At 38.0% G+C, this 25,140-nt stretch overlaps 3 protein-coding genes and 2 pseudogenes across 3 annotated transcripts; 3 read left to right on the top strand and 2 right to left on the bottom strand.

The window, feature by feature from the left end:
* Positions 1-157: 157 nt before the first annotated feature.
* LOC131794841 (uncharacterized) lies at positions 158-2,299 on the top strand. Its single transcript, XM_059112408.2, has one exon. It carries the CDS (start codon positions 708-710, stop codon positions 1,509-1,511), a length of 804 nt encoding a protein of 267 aa, XP_058968391.2. The 5' UTR covers positions 158-707; the 3' UTR covers positions 1,512-2,299.
* A 528-nt stretch (positions 2,300-2,827) lies between these two features.
* LOC131794869 (uncharacterized) lies at positions 2,828-4,481 on the top strand. Its single transcript, XM_059112438.2, has one exon. The coding sequence runs from the start codon at positions 3,283-3,285 to the stop codon at positions 4,237-4,239; it is 957 nt and encodes a 318-aa protein (XP_058968421.2). The 5' UTR covers positions 2,828-3,282; the 3' UTR covers positions 4,240-4,481.
* Positions 4,482-7,127: 2,646 nt separating this feature from the next.
* Positions 7,128-13,782, bottom strand: LOC131794863 (mitochondrial carnitine/acylcarnitine carrier protein-like). The gene is made up of 11 exons (XM_059112429.2): positions 13,582-13,782; positions 12,756-12,848; positions 11,502-11,629; positions 11,149-11,239; positions 10,776-10,896; positions 10,164-10,236; positions 9,989-10,029; positions 9,650-9,718; positions 8,744-8,793; positions 8,358-8,432; positions 7,128-7,806 (listed from the first exon to the last, which is right to left on the bottom strand). Exons 1-11 carry the CDS (start codon positions 13,717-13,719, stop codon positions 7,744-7,746), a joined length of 942 nt encoding a protein of 313 aa, XP_058968412.2. The 5' UTR covers positions 13,720-13,782; the 3' UTR covers positions 7,128-7,743.
* Positions 13,783-14,153: 371 nt separating this feature from the next.
* On the bottom strand, positions 14,154-22,314 carry LOC136278225 (dihydrolipoyl dehydrogenase, mitochondrial-like; annotated as a pseudogene).
* Positions 22,315-22,575: 261 nt separating this feature from the next.
* LOC131794827 (transmembrane protein 187-like) lies at positions 22,576-23,418 on the top strand (annotated as a pseudogene).
* Positions 23,419-25,140: the final 1,722 nt, after the last annotated feature.

Below are 25,140 nucleotides of genomic sequence, written 5' to 3'. Positions count from 1 at the left end.
ATATTCTTGATATACCAAAGATCGTTGAAATAAATATGCAGCCTTTTACAAACAACCCACCAGCGGTAAATTTTAATCTACAAATGTTAATCATTTGTCGATTGTAATAGATGCATTTTTTTTGCGTAGACAAATAAAAGTCATCAGTTATGTTTTATTTCGCATGTGGCTTGGGTTATTACGCCGTACCTGCGTTCTCTCTTTCTTCGTTGCTTTCTTAAACTGAGAAAAATTCGACGCTTCTTCCTTACTACACTTTAAGGTTTTGACTGACAATTCTCCGGGCAAAAGCCATCGAATAGGGTTTAAAGCGGAAGCGAAAGCTATTTTTACCTTTGGAGATGTGGAAAGTATCAGCATTACCATGATTCGAGGATGTGTGGAAAGGTGGCTTTTGTTCTAAACAAAAGATTATTTAGTTGTGTGGCCATACTGTGTCGAAGAGACAGATCTATTTAATTCAATGCTTTATTTTCAGAGGAATTTTGCCCATACTCTTACGATTCACAGGCACAGAAACTGACAAACAAACATCGTTCTTAAGTTGACTTCGCCTTTAGAATTCACTTTGAATAACATACAGTCATGCAGCAGTCAGCTTGTACTGGCGCTTCGAATTGAGATTTGAAAAGCTTGAAAACGTTGTATAGAGGAAATGTCAAACACTTTTGTGGAAATTGTGGCGCTCGGTAAACCCTGAAGAATATATGTTGGAAATTCATTCTGTAACCGAGGAAGAAGAAGTGGACTGCGCGGAAAGTGAGAGCTTTAGTGAACCGGATGTAAACAGCGACCCTCTTAAAACAAAAAGGAAAGTTCAATTTTCGTGGCCATTGGAATACTGGAGGGAATTTGACAAGGAGACGGGAGAGGTTTATGAGCTAAAAGATGAAACGACACAAGAAGTGGCTGATTCATTGCCAAAACCGTCCGAAAATATTAAAACAAAAAACATTGATGTTCCAGACTTGAAGAGCGACCAAAGACTTGATTGGAAAAACAGTGCTAAGGCTCAAAGCATCACTGACGTATTCCAAGTTTTTCAGAAACGAGATTATAAGAAAGCGAATACATTTAAACAGATCAAAGATAAACGGGATAATCCAGAATGCAAAAAGTCTTTTATTAAACGAAATTTGACCACATATCCATCAACTTCTTTACACACGAAGCAGCTGAAACCGGGTAGTTTGCTTTGCAAAGTGTCAACCTGTTCTAAGTTAGCACACAAAGGTGAATTCACGTTTAACGCCCGCAGTAAGAAGCCTTCACTCATACAAAGTCACTGCACATACTCATTTTCGAGTTCCCTGGGCATGTTGACAGGGGTTACAGTACCTTCTAAGCCTTTGGTTTGCACGGGTCGTAAATTATACGATGAACGGCTTCTACCAGCAGTAGAACGGGAGAGAAAATATTCCTCTATGTACACTTCGAAAAATAACAATGGGCTGCCACCACTGACCTGCGGAAAGCCAACAACGCCAGATATTGTACAACTTTTTGACTAGTTTTACAGAAATTATTTAATTTTCACCATTATTAAATTTTAAACACGTTTTGAATACGATGTTAGAAGCTGATTCGTTTTAAGAAACACTTAGGTATTTATTTTGTATCATTTAATGTTCGAGCCGATATCATCACCTTCGAGTGCATTTAATTTCAATTAACAATATTTCTAAAAGTACATTGCGTGAGAGAAATGGTAGCTGCATAATCGGAGGTATCAGATTAAAGTTACCAAGATAGGACAAGATGGTGAATTCCATGGCACCTGCGCACAAACAAAGCCTTGAATCCGTTCTCGTGTACTCGAAGTGGGGGAAACGAGGGAACCTAACGTATTAAGTGAAAACGAGTGGTTCTGGGTACGTGAATGGCTTAAATCGCCTTTATACATAAACTCACTACAGCAGCCATAAACAGATATTGTGTAACATAATGTTATAACTTAAAACACGATACAGTTGTTATCTGTGCTGTTTTCCATTAGCCCGTGCCGAGCTCTCAGTTGATGGAGACGAGCGGAAAGCGAGCGCGCGAAAATTGGCTAGTAGACACAAAGGTTGCAGGTGCCAGAGAAACAATTTGCATTTTTCAGTCACGCACACAGTCCGTAGTAGGAGGTCGTCGTTAATTTTAACGGTAAATGCATTTTCTCGCATCCATCAACGACAAACCTTCTTTGCAGGGGTAGTGACAGGAGTTTAAGCACAGATGATTCACGTCTAAGGAGTTTGACTGACCTCTGAACAACTTTCGAGTGTTTCACGTTGAATAAAGACTAAAAACCTAATTGAAGTAATTAATTATGCTCTACGGTTCGTCAAGTCAACACTTACTTCCCTTGGTGGAACACTTAGGGCCGGTTAATTAAACAAATTTTAACCGTCGTTTAACAAAACCGCATTCTAAGCCTTCTTCAATTTAGCCGAACCTTTTATCTAAGAATCAATTTTTTGTAAACAGTGTCAACAGGCCGATACCTAAAAGTAGACGGACATCTATTTAAATCAAATCAACCCTCTTATGGAGAGTCACCGAGGCCCACTGCTTGCGTAAAACCGCGGTTTGGGTTAGATCTCGTTTAAATAAGCGGCCCTTAAAGTTTCAATTTCCATATTAACGAACTAAGCGTTTATTCCTTGTTACCGATCTTTTGTTGTATGGATGATTGTATTAAACTAAGGAATATTAGTGTCACTTCACTTGACCTTGCCACTAAAGCCCATTGTGCTTTTGTCCAATGAGGAACGTTTTTTATTACTTGTAATCGGTCTCTTGTGATTCAGACACTTTGATTTTAACATGTGTAAATAGATGCACTTGCTGTGTTTGCGTTGCTATCGAGTTCAGAACTAGGTCAAACGGAAACAATTCGCTCATACACAAAGTGATATGTCTGGAGGAGGTGGCTGGTTTGTATTTATTGAACTGATTCGTCAAGTCAAGTAAAGATAAAGACTTGCGGAATCTACTAATGAGAATTGGATTTCATGACCTAAGGATTCATTGCATTACATGGAGGAGGACATTAAGTGCAGAATAGATTGGAGTACAAAACAATTTTGACAAAACAAGGGCAGGACAAAGGAAATAAATTGAAAGAACTGAAGTGATTAGCAAGATGTGGGCTTTCGAGCTCAGAGAGAAACAATCAAGTAAGAGAGAGATCCAACTTGACTGCGCGGTTTAGAGAGCCTTTGTGGTAACATTGTGCTATTTTTGTCAAGCAAGTTGATGCCGGTTTAGAAAAGGATTTTTTTAAATTAAATTCTCATGAAGAATAAGCGCGGAAAGAGAAAGAGTAAAGGCAAGAACCTTCAAAGGTATGGCAAAGAAAACACAGCTAACGCCAGTGAAATGAATTCGCTTACAGAAAAGGTCAAGGACATAAAATCAGGTAGATTTCAGTTCAGTCTTGTTGGTGATGATCACTACAGTTTTTACGAGAGAACTTCAGTGAAACTCGAGGCCAAGAAGGGATGTAAAAGTTCTGAATGTTCTATTGAGAATGAGGGAGTACAAACGAAATCCAAGGAGACTAAAGGTCAACATAGATCGGCTTTGCCGCCTTTGAAAGATTTAACAAAATCACAACAACGGAAGCAGTTGACAAGAAATGCTTGCGGTCAATCGAAACTCGATACGACACTTCGAAACGACGGAAATCACAGGAAAGAAAACATTACCTCAACCTCCTCTGAGAAGTCAAAGACGCTCGCGAGTGTATCTTTTGTAGGTATATACGATTTGGATGACATGAATAACACCCAAGTAAACAGGGAATATGGTGTTTTAAACTTAGACAATGAAAAAAAAGTTGAAGGAGAAAGCGATGAAGACAAATCCAGAGAACAGGTCGAAAAAACGTCAGGGTATGTAATTCAAACTTTAACGCTTGAAGGGGAGAGTCATTTCAATAGGAAGGAATCACTCCATAATAAACTCATCCTTCCTGGAATAAAACAGAACAAAAAGTTTATTGGCGATAAAGTTGAAACATTTCAGAGACGCGAAACATTGTTTAAAGAAAGAGAAAAAAACAACAGACTTCCAAGGTTAGTTCATAGTAACCAGAGAACTCCTAGGATTGTTCGACGCTTTTCAAAACGGATTCAGGGCAATCGTAGGGGAAAAACTCGAACAAATCATAAGTCTTTTGAACAAGTTTATTTAGAGAGAGAAATTCCTCGGTTGCCACTTGTTTTAAATGGACGAATAACTCAATTTTGATTTCCTCAAACTCTACTTTAATTACGATTGGTTGTATGCAAGTCTCTTCTTTTTTTTCCATTTCCGTGATTCACAGTGCAGTTATCGTACAATAAATTTCTAGAATCTATAATTGGTCATGGTTTCCTTTGTCATTTTCTAGCTGTTAAAAAATGTTTTGTCGGTGTGTTTCCAAGCTTTTGCTTACGCTGATCTATGCAAAAAATGTAAAGCCACACTTGCAGATTACTTAACCGATCTCAATCGACGATGCGATCTCTGAGAGGAGCACTGCTAAACCAGTGAAGCAATATTTTCTCTTGATCATTTGATACGCAAATGCTAGAGAAATCCAAAAGCATTTCTGGTGTCGTCATGTATCCTGTTCTCCTAGTTGTTAAATGCATTTAGTCAACAAGTCCGTGTGGGAAAGACGTCAGACACTAATGAACTTATGGATCAGAGATAGTGCTTTTTTGTCTGAATACAATGCTAATCAGCTCTAAGGTGCTCATACTAAACTTAACATCAGCAGGCCTTAAGTTTCCATTGTCGCTGTTACACAAAGGTGCGCAGTAGTAGGCAAAGAAAAGAGGATTGAAATGATACACAAGACAAGTGTAGTCTAAAAAGACAAAATGGCGCACAGTGGTTGGCAAAGACAAGTGAAGTGTAATGATACACAAAGGCGCGCCGTGGTTTGCAAAGACAAGAGTACTGTAGTTTTTTAACGAAGTAAGCGTATGAGAATCGAAAAAAACTTACTTAACATAAAAAAACTCGTTTAACTTTAAGTGTAAGAAAACATTCAAAACCCTGACGGCTTCATGAGGAATTTTTCCAATATATTACAGTGATTCTGAGAACTGTTCAGTATGACCATCTGGCGTGACTTCATTGTCGTATTTTAACTTGGCGCAGCAATGTTACCAGTGGAAAACGCTCCGGGGACGAGACTGGAATGCAACACCTCACAACGATGCATCACACCAAGTAACTGTATATTTCCGTACATAGTGAAGGGTGTGAAACCGAAAACATAGAACAACTTCCCCCCCAAAAAATGATTCATCGCAGTTTCTATGGAAATCATTCGTGCTTACGCATGGAAATTTAGATTAAAGATTTCGAGAGAAAGAATTTACAACAAAAAATGAAAAAACTGTTTAGTGGAAAACCTTCACCGAAAGGCGTCAATGATCTCAACCAGTGTCCACCTTCGTCCCAGTGCCTCCATCTCCTCCACCCACCAAATCGTTGCGAAAGATAGACTCTGGGAACAAGTAACTTGTTCGATGTATTTGTTTGTATTACCGCTGTTTATTCCTTACATAATGCATCGATTATTTCCCACTTTACGATAACTTTTTCTTTCTTGCATACCGCATGTATGTGATCATCATATGCAGACGGACGTTTTCCTACAGTTAACAGCACAGTCATCTTGCACGTTGACAACACTTTCTTGTCTACAATGTTACCAAGCTAAAAAGCCGCATTTGTCAAATAAACATCTTCCAATTACTTTAAATAACTCTTTAGTACTTTGCTCTGTGAACTTCATCACTTGCTCCTGTCGTCAATACAGACCTTAGTATTCTATACGTACAGAAGGACCACACAGGTTTCTTATTTTGAAAAGCTTTCACCACATCAAGCAAAACGTTGTTCTCCTTGAGTAATTACTAATTAACTGTTTTAGGCTGCAGTTTTCTATTGGGAGTAATTTGTAGCCTTTTGTTTAAAGAGAGATTAAGGTAATGTCGTCAATGAAGATTACCATCAAATTATTTCATATATCTTGCTCTGTTTCGAAAGGTGTAATATGTACTACACTTCTGGCAGTTAAAGCTTTGAGCTTATTTAGAGGATTTTTATCCACCCCGCTTCCTGCTGAAAAACGTTTTTTCTCAAATTCTGTAAATTTAATGGAAAGGTTGACACACTTCTAATACACATTTTTACAACAGTTATTGAACGAACAAAGTAATCTTCAAACTATCAACATCGCAATTTAACGAACGCTGTGTTTGCACTGAAAGTAAACAGTCACAAAGCGAGAAAAATCGCTCACGCCTAATGGAATGAAAATTTAACAAGATTAGATATGATCTGTTTTCATGACGACGCAAACTTCGACACCAACACGAAACAATGGCGAAAATAAACAAGTACAATGTGTTATTCGAAGACATTCAAATCCAACTACGAAGACCAACCGTTCCAAGTGTCACAGAGAAGACTAGTCTTAAAAAACCTCCATTCCTTTTGCCGAAGTCGAAAGCAAAAGAAACTTTATCGAGGACAGAAAAGGGCCTACAAGTCGACTTAGAACTGAATGTTCGTGGTTTTAGCAGGAAGGACAACAAAAGCTTTGGTAAGCGGACAAAACGGAAAGGCGAGAAAAAAAAGAGAAAATCCAAGGATAATATCAAAGGTTTGTCATCCCCTAGCAACAAGATTACCCATCAGAACAGTCCGCACGTTTCTCTCCCTCCAATAGATTCTAGATCTTTAACGCAACAACGCTTGGATAATGTTCTAAGCTTCTCAAAAGCAGCGACTTTTAAGCCATACCGTGAATTTGAAATTGCGTTTAATACGCTTGTGAAAGTAATCGAAAGGAGCAAAGAAGAGCAGAAAAGAACTACAGAGAGATTTCAAATGAATATCGTCCAAGGGGAACAAAAACCAATCAACGAGAAACTTCAGTCGCAAGAGGAAGCGAAAGACAATTGTTTACGCGAGTCACAGAATTGCTCAGTGATATCGGTTTAATCGAGTTATCATATTGGTTATCGTGCAATTGCAAACCAACAGCTTACAGCACATCGGCTGTAATCAGTAAAAGCAACATTCAGTGTCTCAAGATGATGCGAACTCATGAGCGAATCACAATTTTCAGACCATTCACTTTTAACTGTCTTTTACTACGAAATATTCTCCTACGATGAAGGCTGTTCTTTCATTAAAAGGCCAAGTTTCACATTTTAAACCTTTGTAGGTACAATGTAGATCTTCACAGATTCAGATGCGAGACGTAAGTCTAGTTTTACGAACTGCAAACTAAAAAATATCACACGCGATACGTAATTTCGGGAAGCTGCGTGGTAGAAAAACAATTTGTTCCAAATTAAATTACTTGTTTCGTACATTACTGTATAAAGTGTAAACATCATGTCTGGAAGAAAAAAATCTCCTAGAAAATAGAAGTTGAATAAATAAGATTCCTTTAGATGCTGGTGAATCTTCTTTTGAATTTCACTAAAACACAGTAATACAATCGCTGCGCTTCTACCGAGAAAAAGATATTCTTACTAAAAAGAGGGTAATTTGTAGTTAATTGAAATAATAAAGGCTTTTTCGTTAGGGGAATTATTTTCAGTTTGTATATAAAACTCAGGTAGAGATCTCATTCAGAGGAACAGTTCATCACGACAAAAGCCAAATTTCTCATAAGACAATTTTTTCCCCTGCTATGTGCAGAATATTTTCAACAGCTGATATGTCCCCGTTGGTGTCAAATCACCAGTCCGGTGCAATCCAGTCGAAGAATTTCATGGCTAATTCAAACCCAAGGAAACAAGCCTGTCAAAAAGAAAACAGCGAATTGATAAAAAACAATTTATCCATAAAGATATGGCGGGATTGGTTTAAGAGTTTTCCGCATTAGAGCGTTTTGGATTAAGTATCGGAAAAAAAACTGTTTAGTGTTTCTAAAAGCCAATCACAGACGAGCCAATGAAAAATAAAATTAATAACATGCAGGCGCGAGAAAAAGCGAGGAAGCAAATCACGGTCTGTTTTAGTTTTCCACGATTCGTTAAAGCGCGAGTTTTCTAGACCGCTTAACGATAACTGAAAAGTAATAGCAAAGATGTGCAAGTCAATGAAGGTCTAATTTTGTGTACATGGATGTAATCCAAAGGTGTCCCTTCAATTGAAAGCAAACGAGCAATACCTCCAGTTGAATGAAGGGGTAAGTTTCTAAAGAGATTGTGGTGCTGCCAATTTACGTTATCAACTCAATTGATAACTCAAAATTACACAATAAATTGGTTCTTCTTGTTTTCATATCCACTCAGTGTCAAATTCAAAACGGAAACCACTGAATGATGCAATTAAAAGAGTGTACTTACTGCGTTAGCTGGAAAAGCTCTCAGCATAACTGGAGTTAGGCCTCTAAAGAGCGCCCCAGGTCCTTCCTCACGCATCTAAAATGTTACAATGCGCACTCAGTCAGGAAGATCACACTTCGAAGGTTACTTCTTACGAGCTTATCAGTTACATGAAGAGAGTGAGTTATGTTTTTCTGCTTGGACAGAATGCAAGTCCTTAGCAAGTTAACAAAGTCATGTGACCAGGTCAGGTGACCAGGACCCGACCACAGGCCTCTTCATGCGAAGTCCAGCGCGGTAATCATGGGCTTTACAGTATCCACGTCACCCTCAGTATCACACACAGTGAGACTGACCAAACTAAACTAACATGCTCCGCAGCAACAAATTCGTAGAACTGAACTTACCATGTGTCTAAAAACATCCCTAACACCATTTGGATAAGTTCCTTCAGGTGCTGCAAATAATAAACAAAAGTAAAATTACCTTTCTCCATTTCTAATTCTCTTCCTGCGCATTTTCATGTGCCTGGAAATTTTGCTGACAAGTTACATTTCCTTGTGACAATGTACGACAAATCAGGATCAATATCAGTATCTGGGCAACTACCCACCTACCCCTCCCCTAACCCAACATTAACCCTAACTTGTTATCAATTGACTGTTGTTGAGTTTGGGGAGGGGTAGGTGGGCAGTCGCCCAGATACTGATATTGATCCAAAAATCATACTAAGGAAAAATTCTCTTCTCTTCCCTCTAAATTTTCTATCATAATGCAACCATTTACCATTTAACTCCCAGAGGTGATTAACATGTAACCTCTCCCTTTTATGTCCATACAATATCCAGAAAACAAGTAATGAGAATACTCAAATTTATCAGGTAAGAGTTGTTATCTTGATTTAACACCAAATTCTCTTAACTGATTTACAAGGACATGTGAAGCAGCTAGAGGGGATAATTTCAAATCAGATTTTGGGATCAGTTAGAGGGTTGATATGCACTTTCACAAATACAGGAAGGCTGAAGTACATCAAACTAAGCAATAATAGCTGAAGAACAGTGTAGTACTGCCCTTTGTCTGAAAAAAAAACCAAGAGCTATAGAGCTGTAGATACTGTGAGAAAAAATGTTGAAACGGGATTTGCCAGATAAAAATACTAGTGTTTAGGAGATAGTGTGGTTACTTGTTACTGGATGGTGAATCATCAGACATTCATCCAATACCTCACTTTCTCATAAATATATTTGTGCGTGAATTTCAGGTCCAAATTCCTCTTAATGGTCATGTCCTAGAGAAGCTGTCTACTGTACCTGTTTGCAGACGAGACTTAAGTACATCTGGTGCTATACCAACACTCCAGTTCATCATGCCTGCCACACCTGTGAACAGAAACAGTAGGACCATTTTTCACTTGTCTTACTCAAATTTATTCTAATTTCTACACATGGGTATTCAGTGAAAAGGAAAATACACATGCAGTAGACCCTATGAATGATTTTAAAAAACAACGAGAGGATAAGAAGGAGAGATTGTGTTGTTTTGAGAACAATCTCATCCAACTTCTGTGGCCCTGGGTTTCCTCCCTCGAGTTCAACATCAAAACAAGGAGAAAGCAAAATTTCAGGTTTGAGAATGAAATGGGAACTTACCTCCTGCACAGAGAATTGACAGAGCTCCAACATCTTTTCGCCTATTGCGAAAAAAGAATTGTAAATTAGAGAGATTGTTAACACAGGGGTAATACCATCTTTTGACTCCCATACATATTATTTTGTTCATCCCTGATTTGAGAACTTCTCAGTGAGTAGCAAACAGAATACTCACGTCTTTCCCTCTGGAGTAAGTGCATTTAAGAGAAACTCATATGATGCAAAGTACATTCCTGAGGCCGGTACATCTGTAGAAAAACCAAGTAAACATGAGAAAATTTTCCACATTTTACAAACAATCATATATCCATAGCAGATCAAATCATAAAACTGAAAAATGCAAGAAAGCACGTTATGCTGTAACTTATTGTCAAAGTAATAAATGCATCATAACACATTTATGATCATGCTAAAACTTTCATCACACTCTTTTCCAGTTGGGCATGAATAAGACATCTAATGCTTACTGTACATATTCTTCTGTTACTAAGACAGTATATAAAGATGAAGCAGCTGATAAATGTTTGAGATTTAAACCAAGTATTCTTAGTAGGGGGTACATTTCATATACTGTCTCTCTTTCCCACCCTCCCCTCCCAGCCCAGATGTTCTATCGCATTACCCTGGCAATATAATAGTACTTAGTTCACATAGACTGAAGAAAATTTTAGTAAAAATGAAATGGTTCTCTTGAGAAAATTAACACATTGACCAAGTCTCACCCTTTCACAAAACACATATCTTGAAAAGACTAATACTCATTACTTTTAACTGTTTAAATTCCCACCTCTCAATAAAGTTGCACATGTTCCTTTGTATACCCCACGAATTCCACTCTGTTTGTAAAGCTTCTTCACTACATCACTAGGTCCAGCATATTTCTTTTCAGCTCCACTAGCCTGCTGAATCTACAGAGAGATTGGCAGAGAGACCATTATATAATTTACAACAACCAAGAATTTAACCATCCAGGTTTAAATTTTTGTTACCATGACAACCAGGGCTAGCCTGTTAGTATTTCAGACAGCCAACCAGTATTTCGGTTAGTAAACATATCCAACTCTGACTTTCAATCTAAATGCAGAAAGAACTTTCTATATAAATGCCTCTAAAATGTGTCCTTGTTTTTACTGAGCTGAGCATTTACTTTAAAAACTTACTTGTAAAATACACTTTATTCTTTCTCCTGGAGCCATAATAACAGTTGTACAAACTCCAGCAAAAAAACCTGATGTCAAAATTTGAAAATACCTGCGAAAAGGGAAACAAACCTATCATCAACTGTAATTAAAAAGGATCTCCACGGAAACTAGAAAACCTTGTAAAAACTCAAACTGAATGTGACATCAGGATGGGAATTGACTGCACACCACAGAAGTTGGAAGATAAGCCACAATGCCTTCCATGCTCCTCAAAAGACCATTAGCTTATCAACCAGAAGACCTCCAGGTCTCCCATGGTTGAGCTGTACCCAAATCAAGTTTATCATTTTACGCAATGACATCTGACTTACGTTGGTTCATCAGTAGGATTCTTGAGCTGCAGTTTTTTGCCCATGTTAAATCCCCAGAAACAGATGGCAAATATTGGCGCTACACCCACAACAGGAGCTGCCATTCCTTTGTATAAACCAAGAATTCCCTGGAAAGAAAAGTCCAATTTAACCATTCCTAAGGTATGGACCAAAATCACAAATACAGCTAGGTGGAAATAATTTCTCCCATTAAAGGAGCTCTAAAATGGTTTAAGAATTTTGACAACACAAGCCTAAATTAAGTCATCCACAAGGCACATTTGTCCTTCTCACTTTTTCCCTGCATCTTTGGTGTTTTCCAACTCTGCTTAACTGTTATTTTTGAGACAAATGAATAAAGGGGGTAAGTTTCTAAAGAAACTGTGGTGCTGCATCAGTGGAAGGGTATAATAGGGTAATTTAGTATTATCAATTGAGTTGATAACATAAATTGGCCACCGTTAACAGTACCAATGCTGTCTTTTTGAGAGTTAGCCCTTCATCATTCACTCTGACCAAGGGCTATGCTCAAAATGTCAGCTTTGAAACTCTCTATGGTGGCCAATTTACATTATCAACTCAGTTAATAGTACTAAATTACCCTGTTATTTTTCAGGTTTCATTCCAACCCTAGTCAAGGATCTCAGCAGGGACTTTTGAAAGGGGTTCAAAGTTATGAATTTGTCTACCCCTTCCAAAAAGTGGTGTGTACCACTGCTCTATCATAGGTACCAGCTGGCTAAATATTCATGTGGGGATAAGGACCAACAAGAAGAGGAAAAACAAACAGAAAATTCCCATAGCTGCAGTGTAGATCAAAGTGCAATTTATATCGATTACAACTTTGTGATTATACAGTATCTTAAAAATCTTGAGAGTTTTATCTGCATAACCCACCAGATATCAAACCCAACATTCTCTTTCCTGTTGGCCAGATTTATCAGTTGATTGATAATTTTGTTGATGAGTTTTGACTGTAAAATTATGATATAGTTACGGACAAGCTTCCTCGTTTCCAGTGGTGACCAAAACTCGAGAATTGTGCATTCCCAACCGTTAAATGTAAAAGCCTGCTAAAAACAGTCAAATGGCTTGTTGCCACTGGAACAGAGCCAGCTGCCTGTGACAGCAACAAAACTTTATCATTGGAACATAGTTGTCCAACTTCCTCTGTGCCTCACTCAACTAAAAATTGTAGTGACACATTCACCATGTTTTATAGTGTTTGTGACAGTGAGAGCTACAAAATCTCACCTCCTTTCTAACTGTTTTAAGAGCACAGTCAAGAGTTCCAGTGAACAGTGGCTTCTGCCCTGGCTCTGGTTGGGGCATGGTTTGAAGGCGAACCTGACAAAATCATGATCATCAATCAAAAGAAAACAATGCATACAAACAAACAAAATAACATTTGTAAAAAGTTAAAAAACTGAATGACACAGCATTATGATATGAGCACTCCACTGAGTGATATTAGAAAGAGCTTAATGTTGCGTGACATATTTCCATTTTACGTTTGTTTCCTCACATTGAGGAGATAGCTTCCATGCATAAATAAAAATATTCTTTTATGATCTAATTAAAGAAGTTATCTGAAGTTGCCCAAATCCCCCAAACAAAAAATTGTGTATTTCGAGTTGAAAAATCCATTCATAAATTTATCATCTCATTCACGAAACAGGTAAAATCAAAACCGCAAGCCTGATATTCGAGAAAAAAATAAAGAGAAAATTTCGTTTCTTTATTCTGTTAACTAAGAAATCTCCTGCATATCAAGCGTTCTCAGTGTTTGTTTAATCCATTTTATCACCAGATTGTAGAAATTTTACGAGACTTGACAATGGTGCCGGAGGAAAAATAGGACTGAAGTTCATGGACTTTGAACTTTGCAAAACATTTTTGGTTTAAAAATGACTTTAGGGTGAAAAAGCTTCTTAAAATCGACCATTGATAACGCAGCCATGATTATACTTGCTCTAAAAGCTATATCCAGTTGTATCATTTCCAGACTATCCATCATATTTTTAACGATTCCACGTCACGAAAGGTATTTGGAAATCATTTTGTTCACGACATAATTTACCTTGATCGTGTCAAGTGGATGGCCAGACACTACGCAACATATTCCTCCAAATCCTCCAGCAAGGAAGTTCTTTACACCAGAGGTACTTCTGGTTTGCTTCTTTTGAGGCTCAGCAGCAGCGATCTCTTTCTCTGCCATACTGTTTGCACCTGTGATTCTTACTGACTATCAGTACTTTGCCGTCATGAGGATTGTTATCAACCAGCACCGTGGGGACTGGGGTCTAGTCTTGTGCCCAGATCCTATCATGCTTGCCTTTTGCAGATACAGAAACTGGATGCACAATATCGTAATTGTAATGGCCCCTGCATTCAGCGGGGAAATACGCGATTCTCGCATGTGTCCTGTAAAATTACGCAGTAGAAGCCAACAATAAAGAAGCTCACAGGAGTTAAACTTTTAACTCGACGTTTCCAGTTTCTCCTTGTCAAAATTTTCATCGGTAACTCACCCTCCCCCTCCTTTCCGCTTCTGCCAGTGTTCTCTCTTTACATTTCCCAGCCCCATCCATATGATCTATTACAATCCACATATGATTTGTATACGGTGAATCCATTAGAATTTTCACATTTTATTGTTTTGATATCTCAATACATAACATCCTGAGATCCTATTGATTAACTCGAGCGAAGTGTCAGTAGTAAGAAAAGCAGCAATTCGCTTACGGGCACTCAATTCTCAAATTCACAAATAACTCTCTCCACTTTATTTCTCGGATAAACTCGAATACAGTTCCGTATTTTGTTGCAACGCATAATTCTATTGAGGGCATTCAGACATGCTATTCAGGAACCTTTGAATATTAAAACTGTACAACTTCTTATCTGCACTGCAGAAGGCGTTTTCTTCTTTTTTAATACGAATCAGTATAACTTGAGAGAGAAGAAATTCTCTAATATAATCGTCTGCCTTGCCGTGGTGTGAAGTTTAAAAGTTGATGGCTTTTCCAGCGTAAGCTGCGATGTTAGCTTCTCTGAAGGCTTCTGAGACAGTCTGCAAAAGAAAATTTAAATAAATGTTACCTCCATACTATTTTAGTGCGGTACAGACGTCAGCGATTTCCCTAAGAAATAAATTGCAATGTAAGCCATTTGACAAAGATTCCTCAGTTAATTCGGCTAAGCTTTTAAACGAATTTCTTGCACGTTCAGAACCGACAAGGAATCGTATTTTAAAACATAAATCAGAGATAGCTTACTCCGAAATTCCTCACAAATTCAACGCGAGGCAGAATCCATGATATTAAATTGGACCGAAATTTCACAAATTCACAGAGTAGAATTCTATCCATTTTATGTCCAGATCGCATTGGATGTTTGCGTGTTAGTTTTTTTAATAGAAGAACAAGACGCAACAACAAAATCAACATAAATAAAACGCCGTAACCGAGGCGTTGAAAACCCGATCCACACTATTCTGGCGTAGCAATCCCTCAACTGAACACCCCCACCCCCTCTACCCCTGTTCTTTCAGATTCAACCCTTACCGGATGTGCATGACATACTCGTGCGATGTCCTCACTAGAAGCCCCATACTCCATTGCCGAGAGCAGCCTCGTTGATCATTTCTCCAGCAACTGGTGCGACCATATGAAACCCCAGCAGTCGGTCAGTCTCTTATCGCTCAGAATCTTCACCAGTCCGTCAATCTCGGCGTTTGTTCGCGCTCGGCTGTTGGCTGAGAGAGGAAACTTGCCAACCTTATAGGCCACCACCCTAAAAAGTAAGAGAAGAGAGAGTTTTCTAAAATTTACGCCAATCATGGGTTACAACAATACAAAATTGTGACAGAGTGCTTTAGCAGAGAAGTCTTCGAGGAAGAAGACACGAGATGCGTATATCAATGCTCCAGCTGATTGCTGTAACGCAGAACTCGAACCTGACATAATTAGTTGTAACACTTCTCCAGAACAACGTTTTTTTTGTACTCCTCGCCCTATCCTATATGTTTGTTAATCGCCGATTTTTCTATGCCATCTTGCAGACCAACATTGAGAGGTGCAGGGAAGGCAGTACTGTGTCAACTAATGTGTCTGGGAGTGTGGGACGAGAAGTATTAGAAGCGCCTTCTTTAGTCTTAGAAATTTGTCTTTTATAATAGTTTACCTCCTCTTTCAGCATGTCTTCAGTTTTTCCGACCCAGGCACTTCGGGTGCGTGTAAATCCACTCGGTACGCAGTTGTAATCGATGTGAACTGCGCCACCAGCGATACCTTCCACACAAATTATACCTGGAAAAGTTAATTCCACAAATAAGTTAATTACCTACATAGGTGCACTCAAATGAAATGAAATTCGTGATATTAAACAAACCTTCATCTTCAGCCTTGTGTGCCAGCATTGGTCCATGAATGCAGTCGCCAAGTGCATATATACTGAGAGAACAACAGATGCATTACGACTAACAACTTGAAAATTACGTAAGTTCTTATCATGCTGTGCTGTACCAAAAAAATCGTGCGATAGAAATTCGTGGCAACTGGGACTTCAAGCCCTAATGAATACCGATTTGTGTCTTAACCTAAACGGCTAAACGGTTGCCTATAGGAGAGAAAGACACAAGGGACAGACAAGCAGACAGTACAAGTTTAGGACAGACAGACAGAAAAAAAGGAAAATTAGCGGACAGTAAGACCAGCAGAAAAAAGGGACGGACAGACACTGCCACAGACAAAAAGAAAAAAGGCTCTGAGTAGACAAGAGCACCGACAGACAAAAGGCCAGACAGACTCACAAATAAACAAAGATAATTTGGTTTCATTATTCAAGTGAGAAAGTAAATTGGCCGCAGAAAATAGTTTCTAAATGACGTTTCGAGCAGAAGAGAACATATTGCATAAAACAAAAAAAAAACCGACACGGATACGAACGTCTTACCTAGGAACGCTAGACTGGAATCTTTCATTCACACAATCCGGCCGCGAGGATCAAGAGGAATACCAACTTCTGAAAAAGACATTAACAGTACAAAGACGAGTTTTGGTGGTGATAACTGAACAAACTCTATCGCACTTAAGTTTATAATGTCCCGTGCGCTTTTAAAATTTTCAGCACGCTGCAAACTCCGCAGAGCACATGAAACTCAAATAATATTAATTTAATGTAAAGAACGTTGTTACGGTATCCGCCGCTTTCGCCCCCTATCGAGTTCACCCTTCGAGTTCGCCCCTACCTATACCGTGTTCGCCCCCACACTTTTCGAGTTCGACCCCATCAAGTCGAGTTCGCCCCTTGATTGAGTGATATCTATATGAGTTGATTCGTAAGTTGATGAGTAAAATCTTCAGTCTTAATTTCATAAATAAAGCTAAACGGGTACACGTTCTAACAACTTAAGCAATGCTGTCGCGATGAAAGTGTGGTTTGCATCTCTCAAGTCTGGTTGTTACGATCACCACATTTCGTGTTCGTTAGATAAACCGTGTGGTTCTCTTTATCACAAAGTTCAGTGTATACAGTTATTTCTGGAACCCCAGATCCCACGCAGGGTATTTAGTTGATTCCGTCAACCCAGTTCCCAAGCAGGTTCCACGCAATTGCCGAAATTCAAAATGGTCGTCGCTGACGTGACATGTGGCACATTCCGCTAGTGCCTTCGTCACAAATCAACTCATCTGGATATCACTCAATCAGGGGGCGAACTCGACTTGATGGGTCGAACTCGAAAAGTGTGGGGGCGAACACGGCATAAGGTGGGGGCGAACTCGAAGGGACGAACTCGATAGGGGCGAACACGATGCAATCGGTTGTTCCAGTTAACGACGAACAGCAAGGGTAAGGCGCAACGTTTGGAAAATAAAAAATGCTGGTGTTGAAGTGTTAGGTCAATACAAGCGAGTGGTCGCAATCAATAGTCTACAAAACTGACCTCCAACCCTAATCTCGTCGTGTAAGGTCTTCTTCCAACACATACTAAAAGAACATCGCCTTTCAAGCTGTAAATTGAAAAGCAAATTCCCAAATTAGTTAGCTACTACAGCAGCAGGATAAACACACACAGAAGCAACACGTCAAACTTCACAAGGCCAAACACCAATGGTACCTCTTCCTTTTTCGAACCATCTTTGGCTGATTCCACGCCTGTAACAAAAAAAAGACAACTGAAAGTTCCATCATGAAGAATCAGCCCTTAGACTCTTCTGTGTCACGAATCAAAGCTTAATTTATTTAAGTGGAGGTTTTTTTTTCTTTTTTTAACTGTTACCTCACTTTGATTCCATCTTCGGTTCTTGTTGCACCTGAACGATAAACAGAGGAAATGTTACGTTTGTAAAGGAATGAACTCGATTACAAGAAGTCAAATAATTTCGCAATCTTCTAACCACAGTGAATTCACTGCATAATAGATTTTGTGTGCACCTTACCTGTCACTTTGTGTTAAGTTTGAACTTTATCCCTTGCTTCTGCAAAATTCTCTGGAAATTTTTCCTGGGTAATAAAGCACAAAAGTAAAACATCAATAACTATGAGTAGGGTTTAAAAGAATGAAAATCTTCATATTAAGATAAACAGATGAATGAAGAGTCATGAAAGAAGTCATCCTACTGATAATAAAATATGAAAAAATGAAAGGAGTTTCAAATGAAAGGTGGGGAGAGATGGAAGGGACCAAATAGTTATCTCATTAGCATGCTGTGCCACTGAAGGAACTGGAGAACACTGGGAAGTTATTTACATGTATCCCGAAGAAAGCCACGCAAAGAGAAAACATTAAGCTAATACTGAAAATAGCAATTTCAACTTACGCGACTTCCATATCAATACCAACACCACCAATATGTCCCAAAAAATTTCAACAGCTGTCACTTGTGAGCCATGTCTTGACCAAACTGAAACCCGTGAAAACAAACCAGTAACATTGCAACCTTAAATACCTATGCCCAAACTTGTACAGTTCTCTATATGCCAATACTTTTAGTTTTTCCTTTCAACTATGGTTAGTCCTCCGAAGAAGAGTACCGTAGACTCTCAGGCACATCGTCTGTTGTCTATACAATCAACAGTAAACAGAATTTGGTACCTCGAAGACACCGCAACATCATATTGGTATTGCAAATAATATTTTTTTCAACTTGTCACATGACTGGAAACAAGTATGCATTTGTGAGGTTCAAATTTCTTTTGGAAGTAAAAAAAGTTGATTGAGTCACTTAAAGAGAATGTTTGAATTTCTTAAATTGTGTGAGCAACTGACCCAATTTCAAACACAATGACAACTGCTCCAACTAAGAAGAAATTTCTCTGGGACTCTGGTAAGTGATAGGGGCACCAAGTGTGAGGAGCTGACAACGGTTCATCAAACTGTGAAAAGATCATAACAACCTAATAATATCAGGATTCCTTTTGTTAGTGCCACAGGACACAAGCATGCATTATACATGAGCTGAATATAAAACACATAATGAATGGTGCTATCTTTTGATCTGTTGACGGACAGATGTATCATGACATCACCATTAACAAATTTTTATATCACACAAATATATTTACACGTTGCAGTGCACCTTTAAATACATCAAAGGTAAACATCAAACTGTGGTAAGAAAATCAGCAGCATACTCTGCTACACTTTCTGCGCACTTTTTCGTTTTCACCACATTTTGACATCATCTGTGATCTATTAGTCAATCTGACAAAAGATTAGTGTTTTCAAAGCAGCAGCTTGTTTCCAACCAGCATGATGTCATTATTAAACTAGGGTTTACATGATCTTAAAAATAAACTTTATGGTTCCAATAATGTGACAACAAGTGGTTTTTTTTATCCTCACCTCAATTCCAGGGAAGGTGTCACTTCAGATCCAGTGGCTATCAAGATATTTTTGGTTTGAACAATTTCTGTGCTGCCATCCTCCTTATGAACTGTCACCTTGAAAATCATTAACACTGGGTAAGGAGATTAGGAAATGCAGATACATGCACAAGACACTATTTCTGTTTGCGGTCAAGATTTGAATTTTCAGGCAATAACATGTTCAGAATGTTAACTATTCAAAGCAGTATGTGCTGATGAAAACATTAGAAAACCACTTAATTTTGCTCTATTCACATCTGTAAAAGAGGAGGAAAGAGTGTTATTTTGGTCTCACCTCATTGGTCCAGATATTAGAGCCATGTCCATCTATGCGAGTTACCTGTAAAACAGGATACATTTAGGAATATTACCCTTTACTCCCAAACATCAGTATGCATATTCTCCTCACTGTTCTCGATACATTTCCAAAGATGCTGATAATGAGATTTGTTTGATGATCAAAGCTTAATTATTTGATATCATTTCCTTATTCTCATGACCATACTGTGTGATTCAGGGGTGAAGTTGTAAGGAGAAATAGATGCCAGTCACTCTTAGGAGTCAAAGGGGTTATTGTTACCATTATTAAACACAGTATTGTACAGCTTCTTCTGGGTAGGGTGGAGTAGCAACTACACATAGTCACAAACAAGGGTAGATGTGAGGATAGGGGGGATAAGGAGAGAGCTTGACAGAGGGGTGAGAGAGACCATAAATCATCAGCACAATGGTCATGAGAAATGTCCAAAAAACTTGTTCCAAGTGCTGTTAACAGCGCTGACCCACAAAGAGAAATTTGTGGGATTGATATATTATTGACAGTAATATTTCCTAGGAGGATTCTGGTAACATGACTTAAAAAAATAATCTTCGCAATGCTTGCATTTTTTGAAAGCTAGGTAGATACACTAGGTGGATACAACAACAGCACTAATATCGTTCGGGCCATTACCTTGTTCTGTTTAAATAAGTGAGCTATTCCATTTGTCAGTGTCTTTACAGCTGTTGTTTTCTGCTCCATCATTTTTTCAAGATTGAGTTTTACTTCACCCACTGTAAATTAAAAGGAGATAAGAAATAACATTTTCACTTCATTAACCAGTTTAAATATCATTAAATCATCATTAAAAGTTTATGGTAATATTCATAGAGCAAATTATCAACCTTCTATTCTTCTGTTATTAAAATCAGCAGTAACAGCTTGATGTTAAAAAAGTGAGTTTTTCAGTAATGCCTGCAAATGTTAATAGTCACATACTATTATCAGCCATCAATTGATTAGCAATCAAATTGAAATCATAACTAAGACCACTTTATGCACAATAACAATAGCAGTCTGAAAAAAATTAGTTCAAATTTTTTTTATCTGTTGAAAGAAACTTAATCTTTTTTGCAAATATATTCTATTTTTTTGTTATGAACAACAAAATGAAGCAGTGTTTTACTTTTTACAACAGACAAACATGAAAAAAGCAAGAAATCAAAGCTAAATTACCAAGGATGGGGCTTCTTCTACACTACACAGACATTGTGCTGACATCTGGGGGCATATCAAGTTGTTTCAATACAAAAAAAAACTTGTTCTTGAAAATAAAGGGGGGGGGGGGGGCCAGATTCACCTGAGAGGCTGCTCCTGCTACCTGATCAATTTTTTTGTCTGTGCTGTGATGAGTTCTAATATAAATATATTTTTTCAGATTTACTCACCTTTGATGGAATACATCCAACATTTAAACAAGTGCCTCCTAATGACTTTTCTTTTTCAACACAAACTGTCTGTAAAACAAAAGAATTAAAACCATGCAAGCATTTTGCATTCAAATTCCCAAAATTCACCATTAATATGCACATTTTTCTGTCATTTTTAAAACAGTTCCTGTTTTTGTACAAACCTTCATCCCAAGCTGGGCTGCTTTGATGGATGCTACATATCCCCCAGGACCTGATCCAATCACTACAAGATCAACTTCCCCTAAACAAGGTAATAAAATATCATCAAATTTACCATTCATTAAGACTGATATACCTTGTATCACATATTCAACCTCATGAAACTGGGCATAATCCAAGATATAAGGTCCATTTATCTGTAACAAGGTTGATATTTAAATGAAAGCACCAGTCCACCAAACATGTCAAAAGACCATAACAAAACAGATAAGAGTGTTGTTACTTCTCTCTTTAAACCTAACATACATTATGTTACCAAAAAAAGTACCCTCTCCTTCTTGAAAACCTGATATGCAACTCAAGATCCCATAAAAGAAATGTGAATAAAAGAGATCATATAATGCACACGAAATATGCTTCCTTCCAACAATTGAGTTATATGTAACTTCGGTATCCTTCAAACTTGAAATAGTGAAATAGTATTTTCTTTATAATTTTCCCCACAGGACAACTCACATTCCAGACAGTTGATAGTTCTCTGATTTCTTTTTTGAAATTTGAGTTTAGAAGAGGAAACTTAAATCATAGTTATTTCACATAACTACAACCTTGTTGGTTTTGACGGACTGACAAATTAACTTCATTCTTACGGGCTAGGGGCTAGTCAATTCATTCTCGATTTTACATTAATACTGCAGTGCATTGCAATATCGTCAAATTATAACCATGACGAACTTAATAAAAATTTCCCATCAGTACTGTAAAATTTAAAAGTTAACTATTAATGTTCAAGATCTTTACTAGACAACTAATAACAAGTTTGATAATTAATGAAGATGGTAATAAAAGCTCCATTCTAGAAATAACTATTACACTATTTACCATCTGTTGCGTAACATCTAGTGACTGCTGTAGGCTGACATCTTCCAGCCCGTCCAGACCTCTAAATACCTGGGAGGTAATGATTACAATAGTATTGAGAAGTCAGATGCATAACTATCACACCTCAGAATGTGTTAACCTACCTCTGGAGCTCTTGAAGATAACCCATATTTACCGTCGGATGAAAGACAACATGTTTTAATGAAAATTGGTGAAAGTGTCGCTAAATTATCGCCAGAGGTACGTTATTTTCATTAGGTCTGATACATGCAATACTTCTGCAAATAGCCGCTAGTTTATCGCAGCCTCAGAGCATGGTACGCTTGTACTTTATCGGTAGCCGCTGCATGAGCTCGTTCCCAGGCTTTTCGGCCTTAGAAATTCAAGATGGCAGGGGTTAACTGATTTTCGTATTAGTAGTGAACTGATAATGTTGTTGTCGTCCTCTCTTTACGTTTTCTTTCCTCTAGCTCGGCCTTGTATTGTGGGGCGTTTACGATCTTCGAGCGTGTTGATGTTGAACTCGGACTGGAATATTATGCAGAGAAGGGAGATCCTTCTACGTTCCTTAAATGCCGGCTAATGCCTCAGTGACTTGGGCTATTTACTGGTTGGATTATACTGGCTGTGGAAGATACGTAAAGTAGAAAAGAATTGAAAGATCAAGCATTCTTCTATACTTGTTCTCGTGGATGTCAGGTTTTATGCCTTAGTTCAATTTGGACGGATTGTGACACAAACGCGTTTGTTCGCTGTGATTGATCAATGGTTTACGCTTCCTTTCTTTGCATGGCTTGTTTGCTGGAACGAGTTTGTGTATCGAGGACAATGGAATACTGGTCGTTATCTATTTATTATGCGAATTTCTGTCTTAAGTTACTTTGCTGTGTTATTTCACAATCAAGGCTTTGAAGCATGTTCTCAGTCTTCTATCCTTGTTGCCCTGGTTTATTCTCTGAGGACACAGTTAAACCCCGTCTAGGACTGAAACATCGCTAATGTCAATGATCCTTGCGCTCATCTGCTGCACTGGGTTTGTCTGTTTAAAAACTTGCGGATCATCAATTAGCGCAGTACTCTTTATTCCAAAGTTTCACAGGCCATTTTTGGTTCTAAGTTTTGGGTTGGACAAATCCACTTTGTGGCTGACTTTTTTAAAAATTTGCACATGCGACCCAAGAATGATAAAGAGTCTCTTAAGTTCTCAGCAAGATATGCTGGGAAACTCTTCAATGGGCCTAGTGCTAACCCTTTTAGTAATTTTTCCCATTAGCCCAAATGAGAATTTCAGTTTGGTTGCTTTGTCACAATAGATTTCCAGAGCACATACAATGTTGTGAAAGTACCTGTTCCTGGCAGATTATTCTTCCAACCATTATTTCACTCATCCCCACTAACCTATTTTTAAGTTCACTCAAACTCACTAGGTAAATTTTCACAAGTGATACAAACAGCTTGTATAGTGATCAATCACTATCTGGGTGATAACAGAATACCAACACATCCTTGTTCACAAGACTAGTCAATCCAGGGGATACCAACTTGTTTCCAGTGTTTTGCTCCATCACAGAGAGGTTTTACCTAGGAAGCATTTACTGTAGATATGATCACTAAGATATTCATGGCATCATGGAAAAAATCAAAGTAAAAAAAAACATGCAGACACAATATTTGAGAGTTATACGAAGAAAGTAGTCTTTAATGGCTGTTGGGACATCTACACCATCTAGTCAATTTGCTAATTTTCATTAATTGTTATCATTGTTTAAAAACAATGTAAGACATCTGTTGCTAAAAATCCTTATATCCCAACTCTGAAGTTTCATCACTTAACACACTGAAAAAAAACACTCCTAACATTTCTACACATTCTACAATGGTGCTCCTATTTAACATCTATATAAATTTGAAACAATTTAGTTGTTGGATTCTATTTACAAAAAAAATAATACTGCACTGGATGCAAGCTGCTGCATCAATTCTTCAAGTAACAGCAAGCTGAGTGACTAGCTGCCTAGCAGGAGTGTGGCTTCAACAACCCACTCTTACTGAAGAGAGCAAACTCTCCGATTAGTACAAATATTATTTAAACTTAATTATAGTATGCAATGTCAGGGAACAGATCACCCCACTGTAGATACAGATGATAAAGAAGCAGAATCCTGTATGGATGTATATTTTAATTCCAAAACAGTATTTGGGTCTGAGAGAATGTGTCAATATTGTCCAGCAATTTATCCCTGCTTCGTTGAAATCATGACACTCTCCGGTTCCTCCTTGATCCAAATGCACTGAACTCAAAGAACAAATAACTGGAAGAGAAAAAAAAATAATATATTTGCTACTTAATTAAGGAGAGTACATTCTAGTACTTTACAATACCCAACAACTTGCCATAAAATAAATTTTCATACTGGGGCAATTGATGGCTTTCCCCACTATCTGTGGTCACGCACAGCACTCTATTTCTTATTTATGTTGTCACCCTTAATTATTCCTTAGTTGTAGAGTTTACCTGAACTACAGTTCAACTCAGAAAAAATTGTCATTACAGATATCTTACACAGTCCAACTTGAAATAAAATATTGACAGTAGATGAACTTCCTTGAATTTGTGCTTCAACTCAAATCCGACCCACACCTTAATAACCATCTATCATGTAAGTACACCTTTCCTCCGTGTGAGTTATCAATAGGCAGGATAATAATGGTAGTTGCTGTTGCTGCCTTTCCTAGACCAAGATATCCAAAGAATACTTACTATAAACTTCATGAAAGTCCTCTCTGTTGTTTGCTTGTTTGCAGTTGTAGAAATGACTTCTAAGAGATCCTTGTTCAAAAACTGAAGAGCTAGTGAAGTGACGTTAATACCAAGCAATGGCATAAGAGAACCTAGGGGCAAAGAATAATCATGATTATGTTAAACCAAAACACCAGTGTCAGAATGATGACAGTAAGTGCCCTGAACACTGCATTGAAACGTTGCAATCCATAC

The sequence above is a fragment of the Pocillopora verrucosa genome, chromosome 14, assembly GCF_036669915.1.
Source record: "Pocillopora verrucosa isolate sample1 chromosome 14, ASM3666991v2, whole genome shotgun sequence".
Taxonomy (NCBI): Eukaryota; Metazoa; Cnidaria; class Anthozoa; order Scleractinia; family Pocilloporidae; genus Pocillopora; species Pocillopora verrucosa.
This window is presented reverse-complemented; position numbering and strand designations above follow the sequence as displayed.